The sequence below is a fragment of the Anomalospiza imberbis genome, chromosome 18, assembly GCF_031753505.1.
Source record: "Anomalospiza imberbis isolate Cuckoo-Finch-1a 21T00152 chromosome 18, ASM3175350v1, whole genome shotgun sequence".
In the NCBI taxonomy this organism is placed as follows: domain Eukaryota; kingdom Metazoa; phylum Chordata; class Aves; order Passeriformes; family Viduidae; genus Anomalospiza; species Anomalospiza imberbis.
Genome location: NC_089698.1, coordinates 12,248,418 through 12,274,190, shown reverse-complemented (window position 1 = coordinate 12,274,190; position 25,773 = coordinate 12,248,418). Strand labels below are relative to the sequence as shown.

The 25,773-nt window shown below is 50.6% G+C and overlaps 1 protein-coding gene across 1 annotated transcript; it reads left to right on the top strand.

Annotated features, from left to right (window-relative positions):
• Positions 1–1,272: 1,272 nt before the first annotated feature.
• On the top strand, positions 1,273–22,246 carry FBXO21 (F-box protein 21). The gene is made up of 12 exons (XM_068209145.1): positions 1,273–1,503; positions 4,159–4,294; positions 6,780–6,874; positions 8,534–8,655; positions 10,292–10,438; positions 10,933–11,066; positions 11,292–11,428; positions 11,936–12,112; positions 12,803–12,935; positions 15,984–16,174; positions 17,075–17,232; positions 20,588–22,246. The coding sequence occupies exons 1-12, from the start codon at positions 1,298–1,300 to the stop codon at positions 20,764–20,766; spliced, it is 1,815 nt and encodes a 604-aa protein (XP_068065246.1). The 5' UTR covers positions 1,273–1,297; the 3' UTR covers positions 20,767–22,246.
• Positions 22,247–25,773: the final 3,527 nt, after the last annotated feature.

Below are 25,773 nucleotides of genomic sequence, written 5' to 3'. Positions count from 1 at the left end.
TTTTGGCCCCCCATTTCCAATACTGATCACATTGATCCGGTCCCTTTTTGGCCCCCATTTCCAATACTGATCACATTGATCCAGTCCCTTTTTGGCACCCCATTTCTAATATTGATCACGCTGATGCAGTCCCTTTTTGGCACCCCCTTTCCAATACTAATCACATTGATGTGGTTCCTTTTTGGCACTCCGTTTCCAATACTGATCACATTGATCCAGTCCCTTTTTGGCACCCCCTTTCCAGTATTGATCATATTGACGAGATCCCTTTTTGGCCCCCCATTTCCAATACTGATCACATTGATCCGGTCCCTTTTTGGCCCCCATTTCCAATACTGATCACATTGATCCAGTCCCTTTTTGGCACCCCATTTCTAATATTGATCACGCTGATGCAGTCCCTTTTTGGCCCCCATTTCCAATACTGATCACATTGATGTGGTTCCTTTTTGGCACTCCGTTTCCAATACTGATCACATTGATCCAGTCCCTTTTTGGCACCCCCTTTCCAGTATTGATCATATTGACGAGATCCCTTTTTGGCCCCCCATTTCCAATACTGATCACATTGATCCGGTCCCTTTTTGGCCCCCATTTCCAATACTGATCACATTGATCCAGTCCCTTTTTGGCACCCTCTTTCCAATATTGATCACATTGATCCCTCTCTGGCCCCCATTTCCAATACTGATCACATTGATCCAGTCCCTTTTTGGCACCCCCTTTCCAAAATTGATCACATTGATTTCTTTTTGGTCCCCATTTCCAATATTGATCCACATCGATATATCGGCCCTTTTTGGCCCCCATTTCCAATACTGATCACCTCGATGTGGTGGTCCCTTTTTGGCACTCCGTTTCCAATATTGATCACATTGATCCCTCTCTGGCCGCCGCTCCCGGTACCGATGGCCCGGTGCGGTGCCTCTCTGGCCGCCGCTCCCGGTACCGGCAGAGCCCCGGTGCGGTGCCCCTCTGGCCGCCGCTCCCGGTACCGGCAGAGCCCCGCTGCGGTGCCTCTCTGGCCGCCGCTCCCGGTACCGGCAGAGCCCCGGTGCGGTGCCTCTCTGGCCGCCGCTCCCGGTACCGGCAGAGCCCCGGTGCGGTGCCTCTCTGGCCGCCGCTCCCGGTACCGGCAGAGCCCCGCGCCCTCCCGGTTCCGCCGCCGCTCCCGTCACTTGTCAGACGCTCCCTTGGCCGCTCTGCGCTCGGCGCCGCGGCCGCACTTGGCGGACGCTCCCCGGGCCGCCCCTCCCCGGAAGCGCCGGCGGCCCCGGAGCGCAGGTAAACAGCCAAGATGGCGGCGGAGGCCGCGGGCCCGCCGGGGCCCGGCAGCGGCGGCGGGACGGGCCTGACGGACCTGCCGGGCGAGCTGCTGGAGCTCATCCTCTGCTGCGACGTGCTGGGCGCCGCCGACATCGGCCGCGTGTCCTGCACCTGCCGCCGGCTGCGCGAGGCGTGCCAGCCCCGCGGCAAGGTGTGGCGGGAGCGCTTCCGCCTCAGGTGGGCAGCGCCGCACGGCCCGGCCCGCCGGGGCTCGGACGGGAGGGAATGGGCACCGCCGGCGCTCCGCGGCACCGGGGATGGTCGGGCCGCGCGTGCCTGGGGCGGTGGAAGTGCCGCCGTCACCGCCCGATCCCTTCCCGGCTCCGCGGTGAGCGCCGCCCGGGCTGGGGGAGCCCGCGGCGCTCCGGTGGCACGGTGCGGGCACCGAGCGGGGTGCCTGGGAAGGCAGCTTTAGAGGCGGCGTTTCACCCCGTGCCACGGGCAGGGGCACCGTGCGCTGTGCCAGGTTGCTCCAGGTTTATCCAGCCTGGCCTGGAACACTGGCAGGGATGGGGCGGCCACGGCTTCTCCGGGCGGGGGTCCCACGGGGAGGGAGCAGGCTGAGCCTGCTGCTCGCAGGGGCTCCCCCTTGGCCAGACATCAGATGTGTGGCCCTGAGCTCTGGCTCCCCTTTGGCCAGAGATCAGATGTGTGGCCCTGAGCTCTGGCTCTCCCAGGGCCAGAGATCACATTTGTGGCCCTGATCTCTGGCTCTCCCAGGGCCAGAGATCACATCTGTGGCCCTGATCTCCTGCTCTCCCAGGGCCAGAGATCAGTTCTGTGGCCCTGATCTCTGGCTCTCCCAGGGCCAGAGATCACATTTGTGGCCCTGATCTCTGGCTCTCCTAGGGCCAAAGATCAGTTTTGTGGCCCTTTCCACACCAGGGCCCGTGGATCTCCTGCGTTCCCAGGGCCAGCCCGGGCTCTGGCAGTGGAACCATGCACTGGGGTTGTAGATTGGCCTCCCTGACCCCTCCAAAACAACAGGCAAGACCCATCTCAGGACTGATGCTGGGCAGCAGAGAGGTGTTTATGTGTGAGGATTTGGGGAGAGCTGTTCTCACAGATACCCAGACCCTTGGGGTGGGGTTTTGCTGCTCTTCTGTTTTCCCCAGGGTGCTGTGCTCGGTGGCACTGTGCATATTTTGCCTGGGGGTGAAGGGTGGGTGTGATACTGGTGATGCTGTGCTGCTCTCAGCAGTCCTGGAGGCAGCTCCCCTCATCCTCGAGGCTGCCCATGCTCATCTCTTACCTGCCTTTGTCTGTGTTGGCACAGGAAAAGCAGCAGAATTGCTTTCTCTAGCTGCCAGTTGGCTCCTGAAATTCAGCTCAGCCCAAATGCGGGGATTGTTCCCTTTTCATAGGGGTAAAAAAGCTGCTGAGGAGTTACAGCTTCCCCACTCCAGCAAGCCATGGCTCTGGGACTGACTTTCACCAGTTCAGTGGCTGCAGTTCCTGCAGGTTTCAGCCTGGTTGGGATCCAGCAGCTGGAATGGGATGTGATGGGTGATTGACTGGCACACGTTGCTCTCCTTCTCTCTCCTTGATAATGGAATTTTTGGCAGGAGGCTTCACCCTGGCCTTGCCATCCTGGCTGGATTCCATTGTGAGCAATGGCACTTTCATCTTTAAAAATTCCCACCGTCCTTCCAGCCCATGAAATTCTCCTTTCTCATCCCAAAATGAAGGACTGTGATGTTTATTGTGAGGTGGCTGCATTTCAGCAGTAGCTGAAAGGCCAGGGATTCATCAGGAGAGAGGTTGTTATGTAATGTGAGGTTATTTGCCTTTATTTTGTGGAGACAAGTGCAGGGGAGTTTTATTATTAACCAGCAATGAAATATCTTCCAGGTGTGGTTTGGACACTGGTAATAATTATTATACAGGAGGAGTGATTTCAATATTTGGTAAATTAAATATATAAATATAACCTGAAAAGAACCTCAGACAAAGGAAAATGGTTTTTATAAACTAGTAATAATGAACAGCATTTCAAAATGTGGACTAAACCCCCCAGCAAATGAAAAGAAACCCCTTTCTCTCAGCTTCATTTCCAAAATATTTCTATCCGTGCTGATTCTTGTTCATGTTTCTCACACAAGTGATCCTGGTGTCTTCACAGCAGCAGGAATTGCAGTGCTGGCACATCTTTTATGGCACAAAGCTGTGTTGTGGCACCACACACCCACTTTATTCAAAAAGGTGCTGCTAACAGCCCCCAAAGCATGCCCTGAAGTTGGATTTTCAGCTGAACCTTGAAATTCTGGGTAAGCTGTGAAATGTGTGGAGTTTGAGTCTCACTAAAGGAGGGGTTTTTTACAAGAAAGCTGTGAGGTGGTTTATTTTTTTCTTCAGACAATTATGTCTTGTCTCTTGTCAAACTGCAGAAACATTTAGCTGTCACAATTTGACTTCAGATTGTGTTTTCCTCCCGTAGATGTTGCCACCAGCAAGGGCAGTGGAGGGAGCTGTGTTTTTAATGAGCTCCCCGAGGTGGTAGGAAGAACACAGGACAGAGAATTCCCCTTCTGTTCAGTGCCAGCTTGGCTTCCTTCTTTGTGGTAAACTCTTTTAATTATAAAACTGAAGCATTTAGGATGTTTAGGTATTGAAATCGTGGAGTGGGAGCCTCTGAAGGTTTCAGGAGAGCTTGCTTTTAAATAATCATTAATGCACAGCTGCAGTCAGGGAGTTGTGCTTTGATGTCTGAGGTAATTTAATACAATTTAAAGCTGGGCAGTGTCTGGGCACTGTCTCAGCTCCTCAGGTCATTCTGGAGGTTCTCAGGGAGGTGAAATATTAATGATGCTGTTGGTTTGTGTGTGTGTGCAGGTGGCCATCCCTGCTGAAGTACTACAGCCACAGTGACAGTGTCAGCTGGCTGGAGGAGTACAAGGCACGGCACAACGCGGGGCTGGAGGCACAGAGGATTGTGGCTTCCTTCTCCAAAAGGTTCTTCTCAGAACATGTAAGTCCTCCTCTCTTTGTGTGTGTGTGCAGCAGCCCGGCCACTTGTCTAATAGAATCATTAATAAAATCATTAATTGAATAATTAAGGTTGGAAAAGACCTCCAAGATCAAGTCCTGACCCGTTTCCCTAAGCACCACATCTTCACATTTCTGAGCCCTTCGAAGGACCTCCGAAAAGCCAGAGCTGACATTCCTAAATTCCCTCAGGAAAACAAATCTTGCCACTGTGCAAGGAGACTCAGAGCAGCACAGTCCAAGTGGCTGTAGGGCTGCTTGTCTGAGTTTCACAGCTTTATCTGCTGGACAGTAACCGGAGCTCAGTGAGGCTGAGATTTCTCACAGCATCCTGGGATCAAATCTCAACTACATAAAGACCATCATTATTATTCTTTCAGAAATGTTGTGGCTTGCAAATGATGCAGCCACAAGAGCCCATGTTCTGTCCTTGGTCTGCTGCCAGAAGGGTTTAGGCTGAGCTCAGCACTGGTCCTTGCACTAATCCAACAGCAGCTGCTGCCAGGAGATTTTTCTTCAAAGGGTCCAGAAGACTGAACTTCTTTGAATGACAGTGATTACACCACTCCCCTAAGCAGCTTGTCCCAATGCTTGACAACCTTTTCAATTGATCATTTTTTCCTAATATCCAACCTAAACCTCCCCTGGAGCAGCTTGAGGCTGTTTCCTCAACACTGCCTGAGCATTCACATCACCAGGGTGTATTCTTTAAAAATCCTTAAACCATTCAAAAGTTGTTTATTTCTTAGAGGGGTTTTGCCTTTTAAAAATGTGTTTATTTAGTCTTTATTATTATGTTTATTAGGGAAAGGTTCTTCTTCCCCCAGAGGGTGCTGGGCACTGCCCAGGCTCCCCAGGGAATGGGTACAGCCAGAGGCTGCCAGAGCTCCAGGAGCCTTTGGACAGCGCTGCCAGGGATGTGGTGGGATTTTGGGATGTCTGTGCAGGGCCAGGAGTTGGACTGGATGATCCTTGTGGTAGCTTGGGATATTCCATGATTCCATAATAATTCAGAGATTCACCTTCCTTGATTGTGATCAATTCTTTTTATTAGTTTGTCTTGCCCCTCTCTCCACATCTCTTCCACTGTGCACTCAGAGATTTTGTATTTCCTGACTTTGTGTGAAAATGCTGAAACACAGCCAGAAGGGGAGAGAGTTCCAAATCCAGAGGTGTGTGGAGTGCAGCACACCCTGGGATTGCATTCAACCCTAAAAGCTCTTTGCTTTTTGCTGGGAGTTCAGTACTGGCTCTGGGAATTCTGAAGGCCACAGGGTTTGTTGACACAAAGCACAGCTGCTGTTTCTCACTGCAGACCTTGTGCAAGGACGAGTTCTGAGAGCTGTCACAAGCCCTTTGAGTTCAGGAGCAAAGCACAACAGGGCCACTCAGTTGCAAAGTGTGTTTTTGAAGTTCTCCAGCCAGCCGTGACCTTGAAATGCTTCTGTGTTCAGTGGGGAAAAGGTGAAAATGTGGTGTCTCACACCGATGTGCACATGAGACAGGAGTTACTTGGCTATTTGCTTGGTAGCTGTGGATTTTGGCAAGCTGTACAGCTGGGTCAGCCTGGAATTCTGTGAAATGAATATAAATACTGCCTGTAACTTTGGCTGAATTCAAAATCCCACACAAGAGCCACTAAACAGCCTCCCTTTTATGGCTCCTGTGCAGAAGGAAGGCAGTGGGGCCAGGTGGGGGTTTGGTGTCTCCTGGCTGCTCTGTTCTGCAGCAGCCAGACATTTGTCCATGGAGAATTGTCAGAGCATTAACTGGGAGAAGCAGCTCCTGGATTCCTCCTGTTTTGATCACATATGCAAAGACCATGGAGAGACCATTAAGCAATACCCAAAGGCCTCATGATGAGAACCATCTCCTGTGGGGCCAGAAACTGCAGCTTGATTCCCTGCTCAGAACTGAGAGGAGGAGGCTTTCAACCTGTACATGAGCCCATATCCTGTAGTGAAAAGCTTGAAAGCAAATTTTTTTTTTACAGTTCAGCCAAAGTTTAGAAAGTAATTCTGAATTCTGGAAGAAAATAGCTGTTCTGAATATAGATGCAGAAGTGGTTGTTGCAAAAAATAAAGGCTCCTGCCTCTTCATTCTTTCACCCAGGATGAATCTCCTGCACAGGGAGGTGTATGGAGGGGTTCATCAACACAAGCAGAAGTTGATTTCACCTTAAAACCACTTGCAGCTTGTGCCCACCCTGCATAAATGTGATTCTGCTGGTCCTGAACTCAGCATCTCAGCCCTAAATGCTGTAGAATTGCTGATATTGCTATAGGATGTTTGTGGGGTTCTCAATGGAATAATAAATCCATGAGTACAGACTGTCAGTATTTGGGGAGCAGGACATTTTAAAGATCTTTAATAAATTGAAAAAAATTTGACTAATTTGGTTTTTGAGACTTTTCCTGAAGTTATGGGAATCCGTTGTGCTGTGCATAACTCCTTGTCTGCTTTGGCAGGTCCCCTGTGATGGATTCAGTGACATTGAGACTCTGGGGTGCCCCAGCCATTTCTTTGAGGATGAGCTGATGTGTATCCTCAACATGGAAGGAAGGTAAGAGAGGGCTGAGAAATGGCAGGGATTTCCCTCTTTCACCAGTTCAATACCCTGGTTAATGCCTGACCTCAGCTTCTGCCCTTGGTCACTCATTAAACAACACCCCCAGGCTTGCTAAGGCGTGATTTCACAACAGATTGAGTATTTCCAGAGGAAACCATGGAAACCTTGTCCCACAAGAAGAAGATCCTCGGGTTTTCTGTTGCTTTTTGTTGTTTATTTCTTTGCCAGCTCGTGGCATCTCTTGGGACATATCCCATGCACCCTCATCTCTGCCTAAGCAGTTCCCATCCTCTTGTTCCTTTTTGATTTAAGCCTGGATCAGCTTGATGAACTGATTTGCAGGATTAGGCCAGGGCACCAGAGGGAAGCAGGAATCCTTCAGGAATGCCACTATGAATCCCTGTAACTTGAAATTCCAGCTTTTTCTTTCCTTTTCTGAGCTGGAGTAGGTTGGTTCAATTTTTTTCCCCAGAGAAGCAACTGAGTTGAATTCAGCCACTGCAAAATTTGCAGTTCTATAAATTATTCAGACAGGTGGTAAATAAAACTCTTGGGTTTTATCTGCCTGGGTAATCCCATCACCTTGATTAACACTGGGGAAGATGAGTACGTTTATTTGAAGGTTTTATTTGGTTTATTTGAAGGTTTTTCTGCTGGTACCACCTACCCAGGCTGGGTTTGGTGTGATACAAAGCTGTGATAAATGTCCTTAATGGGGCCTAATAGCCTTGATTAGAGGGACTGTTAATAGGGCTTGAAAAAACCCAACTGGAATGGCAATCATCTCATTTTTGCCTTTTCCCATCCATTTTATTGCCTTCTCTATTTGAGCTGGGCCCGAGCATCTCTCATTTGACAACTGGTTAAAAAGCTTTTGAGGCTTTGCACTGGCCAAATGCCTCCCCATAAAGCAGAATTGGTGCTAATTACACCCTGATTAAGCTGTAGTCAGTGCCATTCAGGAGCATTAGGCTAAATTATCTCCCTGGAAGATATCCCAATAAAGCAGTTGTCCCTATTGAGGGTCCCAGTTTATTGGAGGAAGATAAAATATTATGAGTTTTGATTGCCCTGCTGTCCAGGAGGATGGAGAGGCTTTAGAAAGTGATGGGGCTTTGCTGTAAAAAGTTTTGGAATTGTGTCATGTACAGAGCAACTGTTGATCTCCTCCTGCCTTTTCAGAGCTACAGGGTTGGTTTTCCTCTGGGGAATTTTTTCTTCTGAATACTATTGGACTGACATTCATGTCCCTCATCAATCTATTTTTAATGCTGAGAGGATGCTGTAGGAGTGGCTCTGGAGAGATGCAGTCAGAGGGTAATGTTTTATGAATAAAGTATAGGATTTTAATCAGATATTCCTGAGCTCCTTTAATTAGGATCTGTGTTGTTTCCCATGATAATGTATCTTCTCAAAATTATGTATCAGTGATGGAGTGAAAATTGGAGATGACAGGAGCAATGTTTTGCAAGTTGGGTGGCTTTTTATGATAAATTCCTCTCAACATTCCCCCTTTTGGGTTGACTTTCAGTGACAGTGCTTGTTGAGAAAAACAATAACCCAAACTGTAAACTTGTATTAAAACTTAAACCAACTGCTCACCCTTCAAATACCTATTTAGGGAACTGCTTCCTCTTGTGTTTAACTGTGCAGGAAAGGTCTCACCTGGAAGTACTATGCAAAGAAAATTCTCTATTTCCTACGGCAGCAGAACATATTAAAGAACCTGAAGGAGTATCTGCAGCGGCCCACGGAGCGGCAGTCCTTTCTGGAGGGTGAGTCCTTGGCAGAGAGCCCAGCCAGAACACCTAATGACAGATCTCCATCATGCTTTGACTTGCAAGGAGCCTGCCTTGCTTAGATTCCAGCCAGCCCTTGGCTAGTGACTCAGAGTTCAGGTTGGATTTTGGATGTGTCTGGAATCCTTCCCATCCCGCAGCAGCATTGCATCAAAATGTCAGGACGGCATCAAGTGCTGTCAGTGCTGTGTGCTTGAAGAATCACCCCTGGACACCTGGGCTGAGGCAGAAAATGCTAAAACACTGGAATCTTGAACAAGATGCTGAGAAAATGAGCTGTAGCTCGACATCCTCATTACTGACATAGCTGCAGTGGTCCCTGATTCCCAGTCAGCTCCCTGCTTTCCCCTTTCCCAGGAACTCCTCAGACAGGGACAGGGAGCAAGCACAGGGAATTGTAGCCTGAGCACTGGGAATGTCTCAAGAACTGAGTGTTAAACTGAGGTGGGAAACAAATCCAAGTCCAAGTCACACAGTGAGAGGGCACTTACACCTGCTAAGAGAGAAAAAGCTCTTTCTTCTGCTTTTTCTGCTCTTTGTGTCCTCAGTCTGGTGGATTATTCTCCTTCTGTCTTCTGAATGGCTCAGAAGCTGCTAGGGGCTGTAGAAGAGTCCTTTCCTCGTGGTACACACTCCAAAATGTCCATGAAAGAGGACAAAAGAGGCTGTAACACCAAAGCTGGTTCTTGTTAATGCGATAGCCTTTGAAGAAGGGGCTGTTAGGGCAAGAAGGGAAAGCAAAAAGTCTCGTTTTGCAGAAAAAAAAAAACCCAACAAATTAATTATGAGACTTAGTCATGTGGGTCACAAATATGTGTGATTTGTCTGCCATGAATGTGCCAGCAGGAAGTGTTTTGGGAATTTCCACCTGGTCAGAACAGGGAGCACTTTGGGAGGACAAAAAGGAGACACAGGGCCCTGCTGAATTCCTTGATTTACAGTCATGGACATGCTGACAAAGCCATGTAGGAGGCTGGAAGAGGTGAGGTCCATGCAAAATCCTTACAGCTGATTCCAAAGCTTGAACAAGAGGAGGCTTTGGAAAGAGCAGTGGTGCCAAGGAAAAGGTTCTGTGAAAATGAAATATTTTCCTGCAGAGGCTTGGGCAGGAGGAACGTGAAAGCTTGTTCTGTTCTGTGTTGTGTTAGGAAGATGGAGAGCAGGTGTGGAAGAGAAAGATGAATGTAGCAGATAAGGAAATGATGAACAAGGATGATATGGAGGATGTGACAGGGAGAAATCAGAACTGAGGCAGTTTGAGTGAAGCTGGGATTGTTTCAGGCTCTGAATAAAAATCTCTGTACATTGGGGAGGTGCCAGGGGCTGCAGTGTGAGCACAGAGCTGGTCAAGCCTGACCCAGCAGCATTCCTGCTCAAGGTGCAAATACCTTTCAGCATGGTGGAGAGGGCAATACTGAGTTCAGCTGGAAATTTCTCATGTCAGCTCATTTTCTGCATTTTGTGTGACAAACCCAGCAATGACTGCAGGTTTCAGACACAGAGCTCTGCTGTTCTGCTGCAACCGCTCGCTGCATGCCTGGAATGTAGAGCAGGCAAAACCAAGCAAAGAAAAAACTGAAGTCCTGTTTCTTATGTAGTTTGTTTTTTCCAGGTGCTGTTTTGATTGATCAATACTGTAACCCCCTGTCAGACATCTGCCTCAAGAGTGTCCAGGCTCAGGTGGACGATATCACAGACAAAGTGCGCAAAGTGCTGCGGACCAAGAACCCCAGGCACCCCAGCTTGGCTTCCAAGGCAGGTACTGTACAGAAATGTGCCTTCCTGCAGAGCCTTCCTGCACCTCTGCACAGCTGAAACAGCTGTGGAGTTGTGGCAGCTTAAACAGCTTTTGTTTTTATCCCCTGGCAAACAAAATTGTGACATTTACTGAAGCCATCATTCAAGAAACAGCTGTTCCATAGCCCAGGGTTCAGTCTATCTGACTCTAAAAGAATTGGGAGGGGAATTCTATTTTTTCCCATTTTCTCTGGAATCTTATTAGTCCTGTTGTCTATAGCTGAGCTGTGGGACTGGGGTACAACCTCTTTCCTGCCAATCTCAGAAAATCATCAGTAGAAAGGTGCATGTTTATAATTTCCAAAGGTCAGGCAGCATCTTGCTCCTTGGTTTTATAAACTCTGAGTAATTTCTGGCTTTCAAGGAGAGTCTGAGCCTGCCCATGCAAAGATTCGATTGCATAAAGGTTGAATGCTCTTGTTTTCTCTGTCTTTATTTCACTGTATGTGTTTTCAGGAGAGGTTCTCATTCCAGAAGTGGAACTTCAGAGGCAGGTGCTTGATGCCATGAACTGTGTCCTGTATGAGCAGCTGAAATACAAAGGAAATGAGCTGGATTACTACAATTCACTGAATTCCTACATTCACCAGGTACGTGTGTGTCAGGCAAAAGCTGGGAGGTTGCAAGGCTTGAGACACTTTATTTGTCTGAATGTAGCCAGACAAATAATTCTCTGTGAAGAGCAGCTCTTAAATAAATATGTTATCCTTCAGTGCATTTTCTGTCAAGTTGTATTTTGAGTTGTGAAATCAACCCTTGAAATTCGTGTTTTTCTTAAATCCCGCCTGTGTTTTTGTCACATTTTTCTCCCCCAGGTTTTGATCCGCAGGACAGGAATTCCCATCAGTTTGTCTGTGCTTTATTTAACAATTGCCAGGCAGCTGGGAGTCAAACTGGAGCCTGTCAACTTTCCCAGCCATTTCCTACTGCGATGGTGCCAAGGGAAAGAAGGGTGAGTGACCTGCTGAACTCTGAAATTGTGCCCACAGTGACAAAAGCCAGAACATATTTACAGCTCCAGACCTATGTGAGAGTGTTTAATTGTGTTCCATCTGCCTGTACAGAGGGAAAGATCAGACCTTTAGGAAAGTTTTCCTAGAACTCAGCTGCTGTTGTTGAACGGTAACAGATTTCCTGCTCTAGACCTAGAGGAGAATGTTTAATTATTTTCCTTCTGGAATTATAACTTAGATAGAGGGAAAAATCAGATTTTTAGGAAATTTTTCCTAGAACTCAGCTGCTGCTGCTGCTGAATAATAACAGAATTCCTGAAATAATAATACCCATGAGGTGATGTGAGAATTATGGAAAAGAGAGAAGGTACCCGGTAGACTCTGTTTAGGAGAGAGCTGAGAAATGAAGGACACGGGTCGGAAGTGCTGAGGGAAGAACAGAAACAGCAAACCCTGCTTTACCACGAGACCCTGATGACAGTTTGGGCTCTTTTTTGCTTCTTCAGAAGCACAGATATTTTTGACTACACCTACATTGATGCCTTTGGGAAGGGGAAGCAGCTGACAGTGAAGGAGTGCGAGTACCTGATCGGGCACCACGTGACAGAGGAGTTCTATGGGGTGGTGACCTCCAAGGAGGTCCTGCAGCGCATGGTGGGGAACCTCCTGAACCTTGGCAAGAGGTGAGTTGAGGATCCATACCCTGGGAAAAAGGACCAGGGGTACATTATCTGCATGTCCAATACTGCTGCTTCTAAAAGGTGTCACTCACCTCATGAGATCCTGAAAATTCCCTGTGTCACAAGGAATTTAATTGCCTGCATCTGAGTGGAAACAAAAATATTTAGTGAAACTAGTTCCTCTCAAGAAAATAGACAAGATATTTTACTTTCTCTGTGAAAAGCTGGTAGGGACAGTCCACCTTGAGAGCAGAGCCTTTTCCTGTCATGTGGTAGGCACAACCCCCATGTTCAAATGAGTGTTTTCAGAGATCCTGTTGGTTGTAGAATATCAAGTTTTGTTTCCAAATCCTCCTGATAATCCCTTTCCCAAGCAGCCGTAGACAGACTCACAGGAGTGGAAGGACTGTGGTATGTGTCAGGGGAATGAAAGGAAGTGTCTTGGAGAGTGAATTCTCTGTGTGGGATCATCTGACCAAGGAGAAGAGCTGTGGGTGGGAGGGCAGAGTTCAGTGATCAGGTGTGGAGTGCTTTTCCTTGTAGCAGGCTGATGTGGTGAGTGACAGTCCGTGCTGGAGTCACTGTTGTGAGCATGCTGTACCTGCAGCATCATTCTGGGGACTCCCCCTGTCCCTGGGAGCTCTGGGGACAGGGTTGCAGAGCCTCACAGGTGAGTTTCCTTTCTGCTGGCAGAGAGAGCACTGACCAGTCCTACCAGCTCCTGAGAGACTCCTTGGACCTGTACCTGGCCATGTATCCAGACAATGTGCAGCACCTCATGCTCCAGGCCAGGTTATACTTCCACCTGGGAATCTGGCCAGAAAAGGTACCTGGGCACTCAGGGGAATGCTTTGGGGAAGGCTGAGCACTATTAACACTGGGTTATTGATTTTTGGGCTATGTCAGCCTGCATTACAGTCTGACACGAGTTGTTTCTATAATAAATGCAGTTGGAGGAGTTCTCACATTGCAGGGAATCAATTTGAAGCGAGGAGAGTGGATGATTCTTGGCTGCCTGTCCTAGGGGAGAATTGGGAGCAGCTTTGAGTCATAATTTATTATTTACAGCTTGTCTTGCAACCAACACCGTGGACTGTGAATAATAAGAGCATCCTGTTTGCTCTGTGCCTAAATTGTGGCAAAACTGCTGGGCTCCTGGAAAAGGAGCAATTACCTTATCAGAAAACTTTAGGAAGTTATCTTTTATAAATAAAACCAAAGCTGTGTTCCCAACCTTGGCTACACAGTCTGTGGCTCTTGTGAAAAAGCAGCTTGATATTACTGTCCTTGGAATTCCTTTTCCTTCAGGGTAACAACTCCAGTCCTGTTATGTTGGGAGTGTGGGAAAGAAGGTGCTGGGATTTACAGGTTGTCTGGATCACCCAAGGCTTTCACTGAATCAGGAGGAGGCACAGGGAAGAGCCTGTAACTGAGAAAAGTCTGATTTCTTTAGTGTGTCACTGCAGCACAGAGGTTTTTCCTACTCAAAATGCCCTGTGCTGGTTCAATGGAGCTTGTGCCAGTTAACAGTTGTGAGGTTTGGGAAGGGGACAGGAATATTGGCTGGATAGAAGCTGAGAAAAGTTCTTCCCACCAGATAACTGGAACGGGACTGCTGGAGAAGCTGCCTCCTTCCCTTTGAAGAACAAACTGCTTAGCTTGGCCTTCCTTTCTTATGGCAGCAAATTTTAGGGTCAGCACAGAAAAAACAGCACCAAAAAGTTGTGTATGGGAGGGACTCACTGAACTGAAATAGCAACTGGACATAAATACGGAACACTAAAAGATCTTCCTGCCCCCTCCTGGCACTCAAGGATGTGTTTGGAGAGCACCAGACTTGGATTTGCAGCCCCCCCAAAACACAGAACCCAACCCCAGGGCTGAGTTTTACTGGGTTCTCTGCACCAGATGCAATGGAAATGAGCAAATTTGGATTTTTCAGGATTGCATCCAGTCGTTCCAGGCTGTCAGGCAGGATTGCAGCTAACCAGAGAGAATGCTGTGTCTGACAGGACACAATGTACCAGCTTTGACAGGAGCTGCCAGATTTATGGATGGGTAGGAAATCTAAATAGTCTTGCAGAGCTACACCTAATGTTGCCCTAAATATTTGTAAATAACAGTAAATAAAACTCCCAAGATTCTCTGGCAGCTGTGGTTACTTCCTTCCTTAAGGATTTTTCAGGATTTTCACATCCTTCTTAATTCTTAATAGAATTAAAGTGGCCAAGAAGCCTGAGCTGTGTTTCTTCTCATTAATTACTCACCTGTCCTTTAGTTAAATTGATTTTCCTCGATTTTTGGCTGCTGTTCGTGCTGAACAGCCTGAGATTTCCATTCCTCTTCTGCTGCTGCTCTGAACTTAATGACCTATGATCAGGGAGACAATGCTTTTGCCAGGTGCCAAAGTGTGGCAGATTTTGGGACTTGAGCTATTTGATGTTGAGACAGATAGCTGTCTTTTCCCAACATGTTTACATAACAGGTTGGGGTTTTTTTCCTTGCTTTTACCAAAAAATTAAAATTTGCTTTTCCTGCCTCTAACAAACTCGGCAGCAGGTGCTCTGATGTTGTGCCAGAGGGTGTTGGGAATCTGGAATTGTGGATTTGCAGACATTACTGCTGTGTTCTTTACTCATCCTGAGACAAGCAGCTTTTCTGTCTTGTTCCTTGGGAAAGCCTCACTGAGGTTATTTCCATTTCCTCCTCTGCTGCCCTATTTTTGCTCCTCACAGACATGCTGAGAAGCTCTTTTAAGTTAAAATATTAGTTCTCAGGAGCAGCAGAAGTCACCTGGAATCACTTCCCAACAGCATTTTTGGGACACTGGGAACTGTAATCTCATGACCAGGAACCTGGAGGGATGGCCTGTGGGCACTAAACAGGACATGATGAACTCGTGGGGCTGAGTTTTAAGGAGCTGCTGAGCTCTCCAGTCCCTTCCCTTGGAAGCTGGGAGCTTTACAAAGACAAAAGGCATAAGAACAGGCTGTGTGCAGGCTGAAGCTATGGCAGAGAACAGTGTGGAAGATGTTGTGGCAGATCTCAGGGCACTAACATGCAGCTGACTCCAGCAATGTATCTGTATGTGTTTATGTCTTGGACAGGTGTCTGCTAAGGAAGGCAGGAGCCTCCCTTGAAATGGAAAATGCAAACCCCCTCCCTCTGAATTATTATAATTTTGAAATTAAAAGGCTCTCAGGCAAAGGTATGGGAGCAAGAATAACAGTTCTTTACTAGGAAAATTAAAAATACAAATGCAATAGTACAAAAAAAAAAAAAACAAAAAAAAAAAAAAACAAAAAAAAAAACAAAAAACCACTGCCAGAGTCAGAGCAGGCCCTGGCAGCCTGTGGGTCAGTGTGGTGGCAGCAGTCCCATCCCATGGTGGCTCAGCCCTCCTGCAGTGCCAGCTGTGCTTCTGCTGGAGCAGGGATCCTGGACAAGGCTGGAGTTTTCCTCTGAAGCTCCAGGGCTGCTGGAGATGGGCCTGGGCTTCCTCTGGGAATGCAGTGGGGAAGAAAGCTGCTCCTCTGGGAATGCAGTGGGCAAAGGCTGCTGTGGTGTGCCAAAGTCAGGTTATATCCAGGTAGGAATCCTTGGCTCCTCCCCCTGGGCAGAGCCTCTCCCCATGGGATGATGGAATTTTCTCAGCCATGCAGGGACACTCACTGGCCATGAACAGCAGAGATCTCCTGGAGGTAGGATTGGCTGTGGGAGAGATAAAGAAAAAACTGCCCCATGAACAGCAGAGAACTGTCCCAGCTCTGACAGATGGGGAGAGAACACACACCCCCAGGCACAGCTTTCAACCTGAGACAGTTGTGCTGCTGCAGGGACATGTCCTGAACCTGTTTTTGCTGTGGTTTGGAAGGTCCTGGACATCCTGCAGCACATCCAGGCCCTGGACCCATCCCAGCACGGGGCTGTGGGGTACCTGGTGCAGCACACCCTGGAGCACATTGAGCGGCGCAAGGAGGAGCTGGGCCCCGAGGTCAAGCACCGCTCGGATGAGAAGCACAAGGAGGTTTGCTTCTCCATTGGGCTCATCATGAAACACAAGAGGTGAGCTTGGAGCCTTCCCCATGGTCAGCTCTGTAGCAGCAGAGCAGAAGGGTTTGAGCTGACAGCAGTGAGCCGTGGTTTAGTGCCAAGGAGGAGTGGGAAATGCCAGGCACGTGTGTCTGTCCCGTGCAGGAAAGTGGGGGCAGCTCTGGGAGTGCCTGGAGAGAGCAAATGTTTGCACTGCAGAGAGCCTGACTTGTCTGAGTCATCCTCTATCACACAGGTACAGAGCTCTCCAGGAAACAGCAGCAATCACTTAATGAGGGACTGTGCAACAGAGTCAGCTTCAAAATCGATTCTGATATTCCCAGGACAGTTTGTGGATGTTTCCCTGTGCTCTTATTCCCTGTTCCTGCCTGCACTGCTCTGCCAGAGAGCCAGGCCAACACTGTGTTGTTTTGGCCACTCCTCTGACTCCCCAAAACATGCAGAGCATATTTGAGGGGTATCAGCAGTGACAGCTACAGCACCTCACAATTAAGCCCATAAATATTCTGTAAATACTGATGGCTTTGTTCTCAGTGTTGGGCTTGCCATGTCTGTGTGATGAGCACAGGAGTAGTTGCACAGCCCAGCAGGGTGGTTGATCCTTCTTTATTTCTTCCTCCTTCTGGCTGCTGACTTTCAGGCTCTTTGTCATTCTCTTTTCTTCCTCAAATTTGGTTTTGCTTTGTCTTCAGCTGTTTATTCCTGTCTGTTTATCCAGTCATTCATAGTCACTTCCCTCCACTTCAAAATACAAACACAAAATCTTTCTCAATTGGTTTTTTCCCCTCTTGCTCCTCTCCTCCTTGTACCAGCTCTCAGGAGGTTCCTATCCTGTTTGTGCTCTGTTAATCTTGAGGAAAAAGAGCTGGCTCTGGAGTTTCCACAGCCTTTGTGTGCTATTTCTTGAATCAGGTATGGCTACAACTGTGTGATTTATGGCTGGGATCCTGCCTGCATGATGGGCCACGAGTGGATCCGGAACATGAACGTGCACAGCCTCCCCCACGGCCCCCACCAGCCCTTCTACAACGTCCTGGTGGAGGATGGCTCCTGCAGATATGCTGCCCAAGGTGAGCACTCTGCCCACATCAGGACAAAGGGGTGCTTCATTGATTAATTAAGTGTGGTTAACAAGGGTTACAAAGGTGGAGGTAGGAAGGAAATGATCCTGAGTTGTGGCCTGCTCTTTTTGCTCTCCATGAAATCAGCTCTGCTGGGATGGACAGGAAGGCCCACTCTGGTGTGATCTCCTCTTGTCCCAGAAGTGTTTTGGACACTCTCGTGGTGTGAACCTTGATTGCTGCTTTGAAAGAAATAATTCAGCTTCTGCTGAAGGCTGAAGGTCAGTCAGCAGCTCCCGACAGCTGTGCCTTGGACAGGACCTGGAAATGGGATTTAGTGAGGGGTTGCTGGTCAGGACATGGTTCTGGCCACTGTCACATGCCAGGATCCCAGGGGACACAGATAACCTGGCTGTTAGTGCCACCTTTAACCAGAACAAAAATGAATGTCTCTTCACAAGTGCAGGGAGGTGTAGAAATCTCTATGTCACATGTGCTTTATGCAACAGACCATAAGAGGAAACTCTTGTCTCATGGTCAGAGTGTGTGGTAAGAGCTGTTGAACTGAGGTTCTGAAGAAAACTACAAAAGAAAAGCACATCTGTGACTCTGTACATTGTAAAAATGTTCACTTGCCTCATGTTTGTGTTCCCCCTGTGACAGGGAGGTCCCACCCAGGCAGGGCAGCTGTACAGCCAGAGTGTGTTTGGCTAAGGGAAGATGTGGAAGCTGCTGGAGGGAAAATGCTGAACAAAATGCCCTTTCCCTGGGTGCTCCCTCGCGTTCTGGTCCCCTGAGTGTGACAAGAGGTGGTTTTACAGGCAGGGACACTCCTCCCTCTGTAGATTAAAAGTACAGGTGTTTCCCACTGTCCTGAGATTGTTTTTTTTTATATTCAGAAGCCCAAAAAGATGAAGTGGCAAATCCTGATGGCTCAGAACAGGCAGGGCTTGGCCTCAGAGAGTCTTAAAACCAGAAATTCTCATGTGTCATGGGTTGATATTAAAATATGCATCTTGGTAATTACCTAATCAGGTAATTGTCCCCAGTGCTCCTGGGGCTGAGTCATCACTTATCTTGTGTCTAACGATGTTTAAACAAACAGAACCCTGTCTGGTCCCACAGTTCTTGCAGGGTAGGCTGACACTGTTATCACTGCATCTCTGTGGCCTCCAAGAGTTCTGATACTGCTGGGGAAAAGTGAAGGGTTTGTTCTTGCTGCTATTGGTATCCCCTCTAAAACATCCTCAGATCATTTGGGAAGGATTATTTCATATCCTCCTGACCTGACTGGGGAGGGAGGGAAAGATTTTACTGAAAGAATCCTAAACAAATCCTCATGTGGAGTTTAATTTAACCAGCTCAGAAATAACCCCAAGCTTATTATAGATAAATGTACCTCAGTTTGAGGCCTTCCTGTGAATCTGTGGGTTGAGTGCAGCTAATTCCAGAACTCCTGTGTCATTCAGGGAGTTTGGTACCTGTCCACTCTTGTCTGTGTTTTGTTTGCTTTGTGACAGCACAGGAGAGAGATCTGTGGCTCAAAACTGCTCGTCAGCACCTTTGGGAGGCTCCCACCTTGTGCTGAATTCGCCTGTGTCAGCCTGTTCCCCTGCCAGCTGCAGCCCCATCCCTGCAGCTCCCCATTGCTGCAGCTCCCCATTGCTGCAGCTCCCAATTGCTGCAGCTCCCCATCGCTGCAGCTCCCCATCGCTGCAGCTCCCCATCGCTGCAGCTTCCCATCGCTGCAGCTCCCCATCCCTGCAGCTTCCCATCCCTGCAGCTCCATCGCTGCAGCTCCATCCCTGCAGCTCCCCATCCCTGCAGCTCCCCATCCCTGCAGCTCCTCATCCCTGCAGCTCCCCATCCCTGCAGCTCCCCATCCCTGCAGCTCCCCATCCCTGCAGCTCCATATCCCTGCAGCTCCATATCCCTGCAGTTCCCCATCCCCGCAGCTCCATTCCTGCAGCTCCCCATCCCTGCAGCTCCTGAGCACAGCTCCCCCATCCCTGCAGCTCCCCATCCCTGCAGCTCCCCATCCCTGCAGCTCCATATCCCTGCAGCTCCATATCCCTGCAGCTCCCCATCCCTGCAGCCCCATCCCTGCAGCTCCCCATCCCTGCAGCTCCCCATCCCTGCAGCTCCCCATCCCTGCAGCTCCCCATCCCTGCAGCTCCCCATCCCTGCAGCTCCCCATCCCTGCAGCTCCCCATCCCTGCAGCTCCTGAGCACAGCTCCCAGCTCAGCCATGCTGCTGCAGAGCACTCAGCAGTGCAAATTGTTTTCCGCAGTGGTGCAGTATCCGAAAAGGTCCTTTGCAAGCCTCTAGGACTGCACCAGGCTGCTGAGGCATGGAAAGCTCTGGTGCTGCTGGCTGCACACCCTGGCGTGCAGCAGCTTCAAAGAGCCTGCATGGATTAATAGGAATTCTCTGTTCCCACTAATGAACTGGATTTCAGAGACAGATTATTCCTGAATGACATTCTCTGCACCCCAGCCTGTTCCTGCCCTGCCTAAAGTCAGCCTTTGATCCTGATGCAGCTTTTTTTTCCCTAGCTAATACTACCTGTTTTACTTGGCACAGTGCTGGAAAAAAAAATGACATCATTTGAGGAGTGCTGCAGGGCTCCAGCCTGTGGGATTTACTCCTAGTCCCTGCTCTGCACTGACACTGCAGAACAGAGCAGCCCTTGGCCAGGGTCACCTTTGGGGTTCAGGGGTCATCTTTGGGGTTTAGTGTTGTTTAACTTGTGCCTAATCAGGTTATCTAGAGGAAAGGAGCTGCTGTGGGAAAGAATCAGCGTGTCCTTCTTAGGGACTTTCACTGGACTTGGGGAAGTTTGGATTTAGGGAAGTTTGTTTTGCTGGAGGCACATGCTGGGCTTTGGCATGGTGGAAACACGGGCTGAGGGAGGAAGCTCTTGGCTCTTCTGCCAGGACAGCCTTGTGCAGGTGGGCTCACCTTGGAGCATTTGAGGGGAAGCTCTCCTAAAACAGATCCTCCAAGGGCTGTGAGAGATCAGAGGAGCAGAGCTCACTGCAGCAGCTTCTCCCCACGCTTACAACTGAGTCCTGTGACCAGCAGAGTGGGAGCAGCATCCTGCTCCTCCAGCTTAATGCCAGGCAATCCCAGGCATAAACCAGTTGCCATGTCCCTGGTCAGTGGGGTCATCAGGAGCTGAGGCTCTGTGAGCAGTCACACTGACTTGCTCTGCCCATTTTGCTGCAGTAGGGTATTTTTTTCCTTTCAGGCACCAGATTTGGTGTTTCTAGAAACAGAAACAAGGCCTGAGAGAGGCTCAGGGTTCACTGCCTTGCAGCAGGCTGTTCTGTGGTGGTAACTGCTGCTTCCCTTCCCTGACAGAGAACCTGGAGTACAACTCTGAGCCTCGGGAGATCCCTCACCCTGACATCGGCCGCTATTTCTCCGAGTTCACCGGCGTTCACTACCTGGCAAACACCGAGCTGGAAATTCGATACCCGGAGGATTTGGAGCTCACCCGAGCCACGGTGCAGAAGATTTACAGCTCAGGCAAGGAGTGAGTGCCAAAGGCAGCCTGGGGACAGAAGCAGCTGGAGTGTAGCTTTACCCTCTTTGCAGAACTTGCGTGGGAAGCAAGTTTGGTGACAATCCTTTGGCTTAATGCATTGAAAACTGCACTGAACTTGGAAATTGGTGCTACAGCATCTTCCCGTTGTCTGCCTGCCCATCCTGGCCCAAAGGCACAGGGACACGTTGGTACTTGAGGCCCAGCAGGAGGATCTTGCAGGGACAGCTGTGCCAGGAGCGTTGTCCTTGGGAAGGATCTGCACATTGTTTCTTCTGTGGTGGCCTTAGAAGGTCAACACAGTGAGATCATGCTGTGGAATATGGAGGAATCCTCTCTTCCAGAGAAGGAAGTTGCTTGTCCTGGCAGTATTTTTGTTTGGCTGTGTCTGTCTGGTTTGGTTTGAGTGTGTATCCTGTGCAGGCAATAGTTTTTAAAGTCTCTCACGTTTCGCTGTTGTCTTCTCCGGTCTGAATTTTTGGGTCAGGTATTGCTTCACCTCTGTAGTCTGATTGTTCCTAGAGCTATTGTTCCAATCCTGAATATCCTTCTGGGCCTGGCAATATCCTTATGGGCCTGGGAAAGAGCTCCAGCCACAAAACCAGCAGCAGTGAAGCTCGTGGGGTGGCGAGCAGTACTGACCCAGGGGCCAGATGGCCACCGCCCTGACAGCAGAGACTCTGAAAGCAGAGGAGCAGCTCCTGGCCCTTTTCCATGCCTGTGAACACACCAGCCCATGTCCTGACCTTGTTCTTCAGTGTGTCCATCGTGTATGTCCAAGGTGGGATCGGTGGCACAGCCATGAGTGTTCCCAGGAGGAGCTGGAGCCTCCTGGGGATGTTTGGCAGGACCTTGAGTGACTTTGATGGACGCGGAGCTGCCGCTCGCTGCCATCTCCAATTTTTTTTTTTCCAGTAGGTATTTATGCAATACAGTGGAATGATGACTGGAACCTGGCCATCCCTGGAGTCAGCCAAACCATTATGGAAGCAAGATGTTAATTCCTGCAGCTTGAGGCCTTCTTCCTTCTTGCCAAAAGAAAACGGATTCTAGGGGGGCGCAGACTTGGCTGCCTACAAGGGAAGAGCTTTAGCAGCTCGAGGCACATAACTTTTAACCTTGACTTAAAGGCCCAGACAGAACCCCTGCAGAAGAGGTTTTCCTCTGGGTTCAGGGGCTGTGGGGTGCAGAGTGACACAGTGTTTGTGCATATCTTTGTGGTTTCTGAAGCAATGTGTGTAGAGTAGCTGCAGCTCGTGTCTCCTGTCACTGTCCACTTGCAACACAGTAATTCTTCCTCCGAGCCGACAACTAGGGCCCTGTAGAGGTAGGTGGATGCTCTTTAGTCTCTTATGCACTACAGGTATCTCCACGTGGAATCACAGCCCTCCTCTCCAGCAATGCCTGCCCTGCATGTCACCTCCTGCAACCCTGAGCACTGGTTTGCTGTGGAAATAAATGCTGAGAGCCCAGCACTTTGGTGGTGGTGGTCTGCAGGGGTCTGGGGCTCCAGGAGGAGCAGCCTCTGGGGAGAGAGCGAGGAATGCTGAGGGGGCTCTGCTCCAAGCACTCTGTCTTTAAAGAGTCAGAATCCCAGAATGGTTTGGGCTGGACAGGATCTTAAAGCTTCTCTTGTTCCATGGGCAGGGACACCTTCACTGTCCCAGGCTGTCCTGACAGGAACTTGGAGGGACAAGGAGTTTCCGTTGTGAAGCAGGGTAGGGAATCCTCAGGCAAAAAATCTGAAATTCCTTCTCTTATTCGTGAGTGTTGGAGTAGACCCCAGCCCTCGAACCCATTGTGAAAGCAGATCCCAAAAGATTCCTGGCAGGGATGCAAGGTTGGGAATGGGGCTGGTGAGTCCCAAGGTGGCTGAGAAGGGGCAGAGCAGGGCCTGGGCTCCCCATTCCCAGCTGTCAGCAAGATTCCTGGGAATCTTCTGATTCCTTCTGTGCTCCCTTCTGTTGCCACCTGGGCCTTTCTCCAGTGCACCCAGGGAATTACAGAGCTCACAGGAGCCCTCAGCATGAGGAGCTGCCTGAGCTACAGCCGTGCCATAAAAGAGCCACAGGAGCCAGCAGAAAGCACCCAGAGTTTCCCTGAGAATGGCCAGTGCTTGCCAACCCCCCTGGAAATCTGCTGGGTGCTTCGGGGGTCCCAGAGCAGCCAGCAGGGCTCTTTTTGTCCCTCTTTTGGGGCCACTCTGTGCTCATACCCTGAGAGGAGCCTGGCCCAGGAGGAAGTGTGGGAGCTGTTGCTCACCACAGACTGGTGTGGCCTGGGGTGCAGAAGGGTTGGGTACTCAGGGCAGCCCTGAAACTAAATTCCCATCCCTCTGGCAGGAGTTTTTGGAGGAACTGTGAAATCAGACAGCTCTGCCTGCTCTGGGTGCTGCCCACATCCACACCTGGGCTGTGGATGTTGGGGTCACCCAGAGCACCAACACAGCCTTGGAGGTGCCAAATTTGGAAAGATGGGGCTGTTTCAATGTTCCCACACACCCTCAGCCCAGGGGCAAAGTCAGATTTTGGGATTTGACACAAACCCAAAGGGAATGGTGACATTCCTTGCTCTCCCATTTGGCAGAGGTGTCCCTACTGCCTCCAGTGCTGCCTGCCCTGGGTGGAGTCTTTGGTCTTGGGGAGGAGAAACTCCTCTGTGAGCACCTGCTGCTGTGGGAGGCCTCAGCCCAGCATCCAGGGTGGCCAGGGAGAGCTGGAAACCCCCAGGATACATCCAGGGTGGCCAGGGAGAGCTGGAAACCCCCAGGATATGTCCAGGGTGGCCAGGGAGAGCTGGAAACCCCCAGGATACATCCAGGGTGGCCAGGGAGAGCTGGAAACCCCCAGGATACATCCAGGGTGGCCAGGGAGAGCTGGAACCCCCCAGGATATGTCCAGGGTGGCCAGGGAGAGCTGGAAACCCCCAGGCTACATCCAGGGTGGCCAGGGAAAGCTGGAAACCCCCCAGGATAGCTGTGTCCATGCTGGAGCAGCCTCTTGGAATGCGCCTGGTTCCCACAGGCTGCACATCCATGGCCCAGCATTGTGGGAACACCTCTGTGGGATGGTGGGGTGATATTTGGGGTTTGCCTGTGCCCCTCCCCTCCTGGCAGCACAGGCACAGTCACCTTTTCCCCAAGGGGACAGCAGTGGATCCCAAAAGCTCCTTGTTTGTGTGTGGGCGATGTCTGGATCCGTGGTGTCCGTGTTAAAGGTGGTGCTGATGCTGTCCATGGGGATTTGTCCTGTCCTGTGTGTGGAGCTCTCCCAGGAAGGCTTGTGTGGCTTTCTGGAGAAGCTGGAATTGCCTCCCCTCTCTCCCCCCAGGTGCAAAGCCAAGCCAGGTCTCTCCTGTGCAGTGCCACAGTCCTTGGGAGCAGGGGGTGAATTCCCTGCAGTCATTGCCTTGCTCTCCCTTCCCTTTCCATGGCACCGGCCACCCCTCCTGGGGACAGAACAGCCCGGGTGCTGGCCTGTTCAAATCCAGAGGGTGAAGGAAAAAATCCAGAATGGGGGAAGAGGAGGCTGGGAAGGGGCAGGAGGTCACGAGTGCTCACTGTCTGCATGGTGAGGAAAAGCCAGGGCTGGTTCCAGGCTTTGCCACTGGGTGCTGGCACTCAGGGGTGTTCCAGGCAGTGCCATTCCTGGGCAGTGCCATTCCCAGGCAGTGCCATTCCCAGGGAGCAGTCCTGTTGGCAGCAGCATCCACGGGAGGTTTCTCCACCCTTGGAGGCCGAGGTCTGGATGTGCTGCTGCTCCAGGCCAGGCCCTCCTGGATCCTCTTGGGAAACTCTTCCCACCCCTTTGGAGCCATCCTGACACTCAGGGACATTGAGAGCACCCTGACACAGCCGAGGGCAGGCAGTGAGGCCTCTGACAAACCATGGGAGTTCATCTCCAATCTTTGCAGGAAAACCAAGCCCCAGGAGCATCCAGACCAGCCAGGCCTGCCTGGGGCCAGGCAGAGCTGTGGGAGCAGGAGGATGAGAGGAGGAAAGGGCTGCTCTGGGCTGGAGAAGGGTCCCTGGGATCTCTTGTCCCTTCCAGGCCACCTCCACCTGCACACGAGCTGGCTCCAGGTACTGTCCTGACCCTTAGGGCATCTCCAGGGATATCCCAGCTCTGAGGGCCCTGCCCGTCCCTGCTGGTTCTTCCCCATGGGGGACACGGGGACTGTCGGCAGGGACAGAGTGCTGCGTGTATTTCCCACCTCCTGCCCTCTTTCTCCTGCCTGGAAGTGCCTGGGCTGGGCAAAATTCCACATTGGATGGAAAACTGCTGGCCCAGGAATGGAGGGTGAGGAGCCCTGAGCCCCAGGGCCCCTGACACTGACAGATGAGGTTGCAAGATGGGGACATCTCTCCTTCCTCCGTTTTTATTTATAAACAGGTATTTTCCTGGACAGCCGGAGGCTGGAAATGATTTCATTCTTTTCCAGTTTGTATTTGGCTTTAAACAAATAAACACTGACTTGCTACCTACTGCCGCGGTGTGCTGTGCTGTTTGAGCTGCTCCCAAACCTCTGCCTGCACTCCTGGAATGGCTCAGCTCTTCCCCGTGCCCGTGGGAGGGTGACGTGTCCCTGCCAGTGCCAGTCTGGCACAAGGGAGATGGTGACAGAGCCCCCGCTCTGCCAAAGCTGCCTCCTGGGAATCCCCCCTCATGGGGGTCCTGGGTCACCTCTGGGCGCCCCCTTTGTCTCTCCCGGCCCAGGGGGCACAGCCCGGGCAGTGCCAAGGCTGGGGCAGCCGGGGGGCTCAGGTGGGAGCTGCTGCGGGGTATCCGTGGGGAGACCCCGGCCCCCAGTCCCGCGCCGGGAGACCCGGAGGCAGCTCCGTGCCCTTCTCGGGGGCCACTCCGGAGCCGCGAGCGGGGCCACAGCCGGGCGCCCCCGGTGCCTCCGGCCGCTGCCGGGGCTGTCCCCGCTCCCCGAGGGTCCCACCCCCGCGGGCCCTGCGCTGCCTCTGGGCGGGGGCGCGCAGGGACCCGGGGCCGCCGCG

Excerpts from the sequence above, each read along its gene's own strand:
- FBXO21 (XM_068209145.1), top strand. The coding sequence starts at position 1,298 with ATGGCGGCGGAGGCCGCGGGCCCGCCGGGGCCCGGCAGCGGCGGCGGG. Across the intron at positions 1,504-4,158 it reads CGGGAGCGCTTCCGCCTCAG|GTGGCCATCCCTGCTGAAGT; the intron begins GTGGGCAGCGCC and ends GTGTGTGTGCAG. Across the intron at positions 11,067-11,291 it reads TGAATTCCTACATTCACCAG|GTTTTGATCCGCAGGACAGG; the intron begins GTACGTGTGTGT and ends TTTCTCCCCCAG.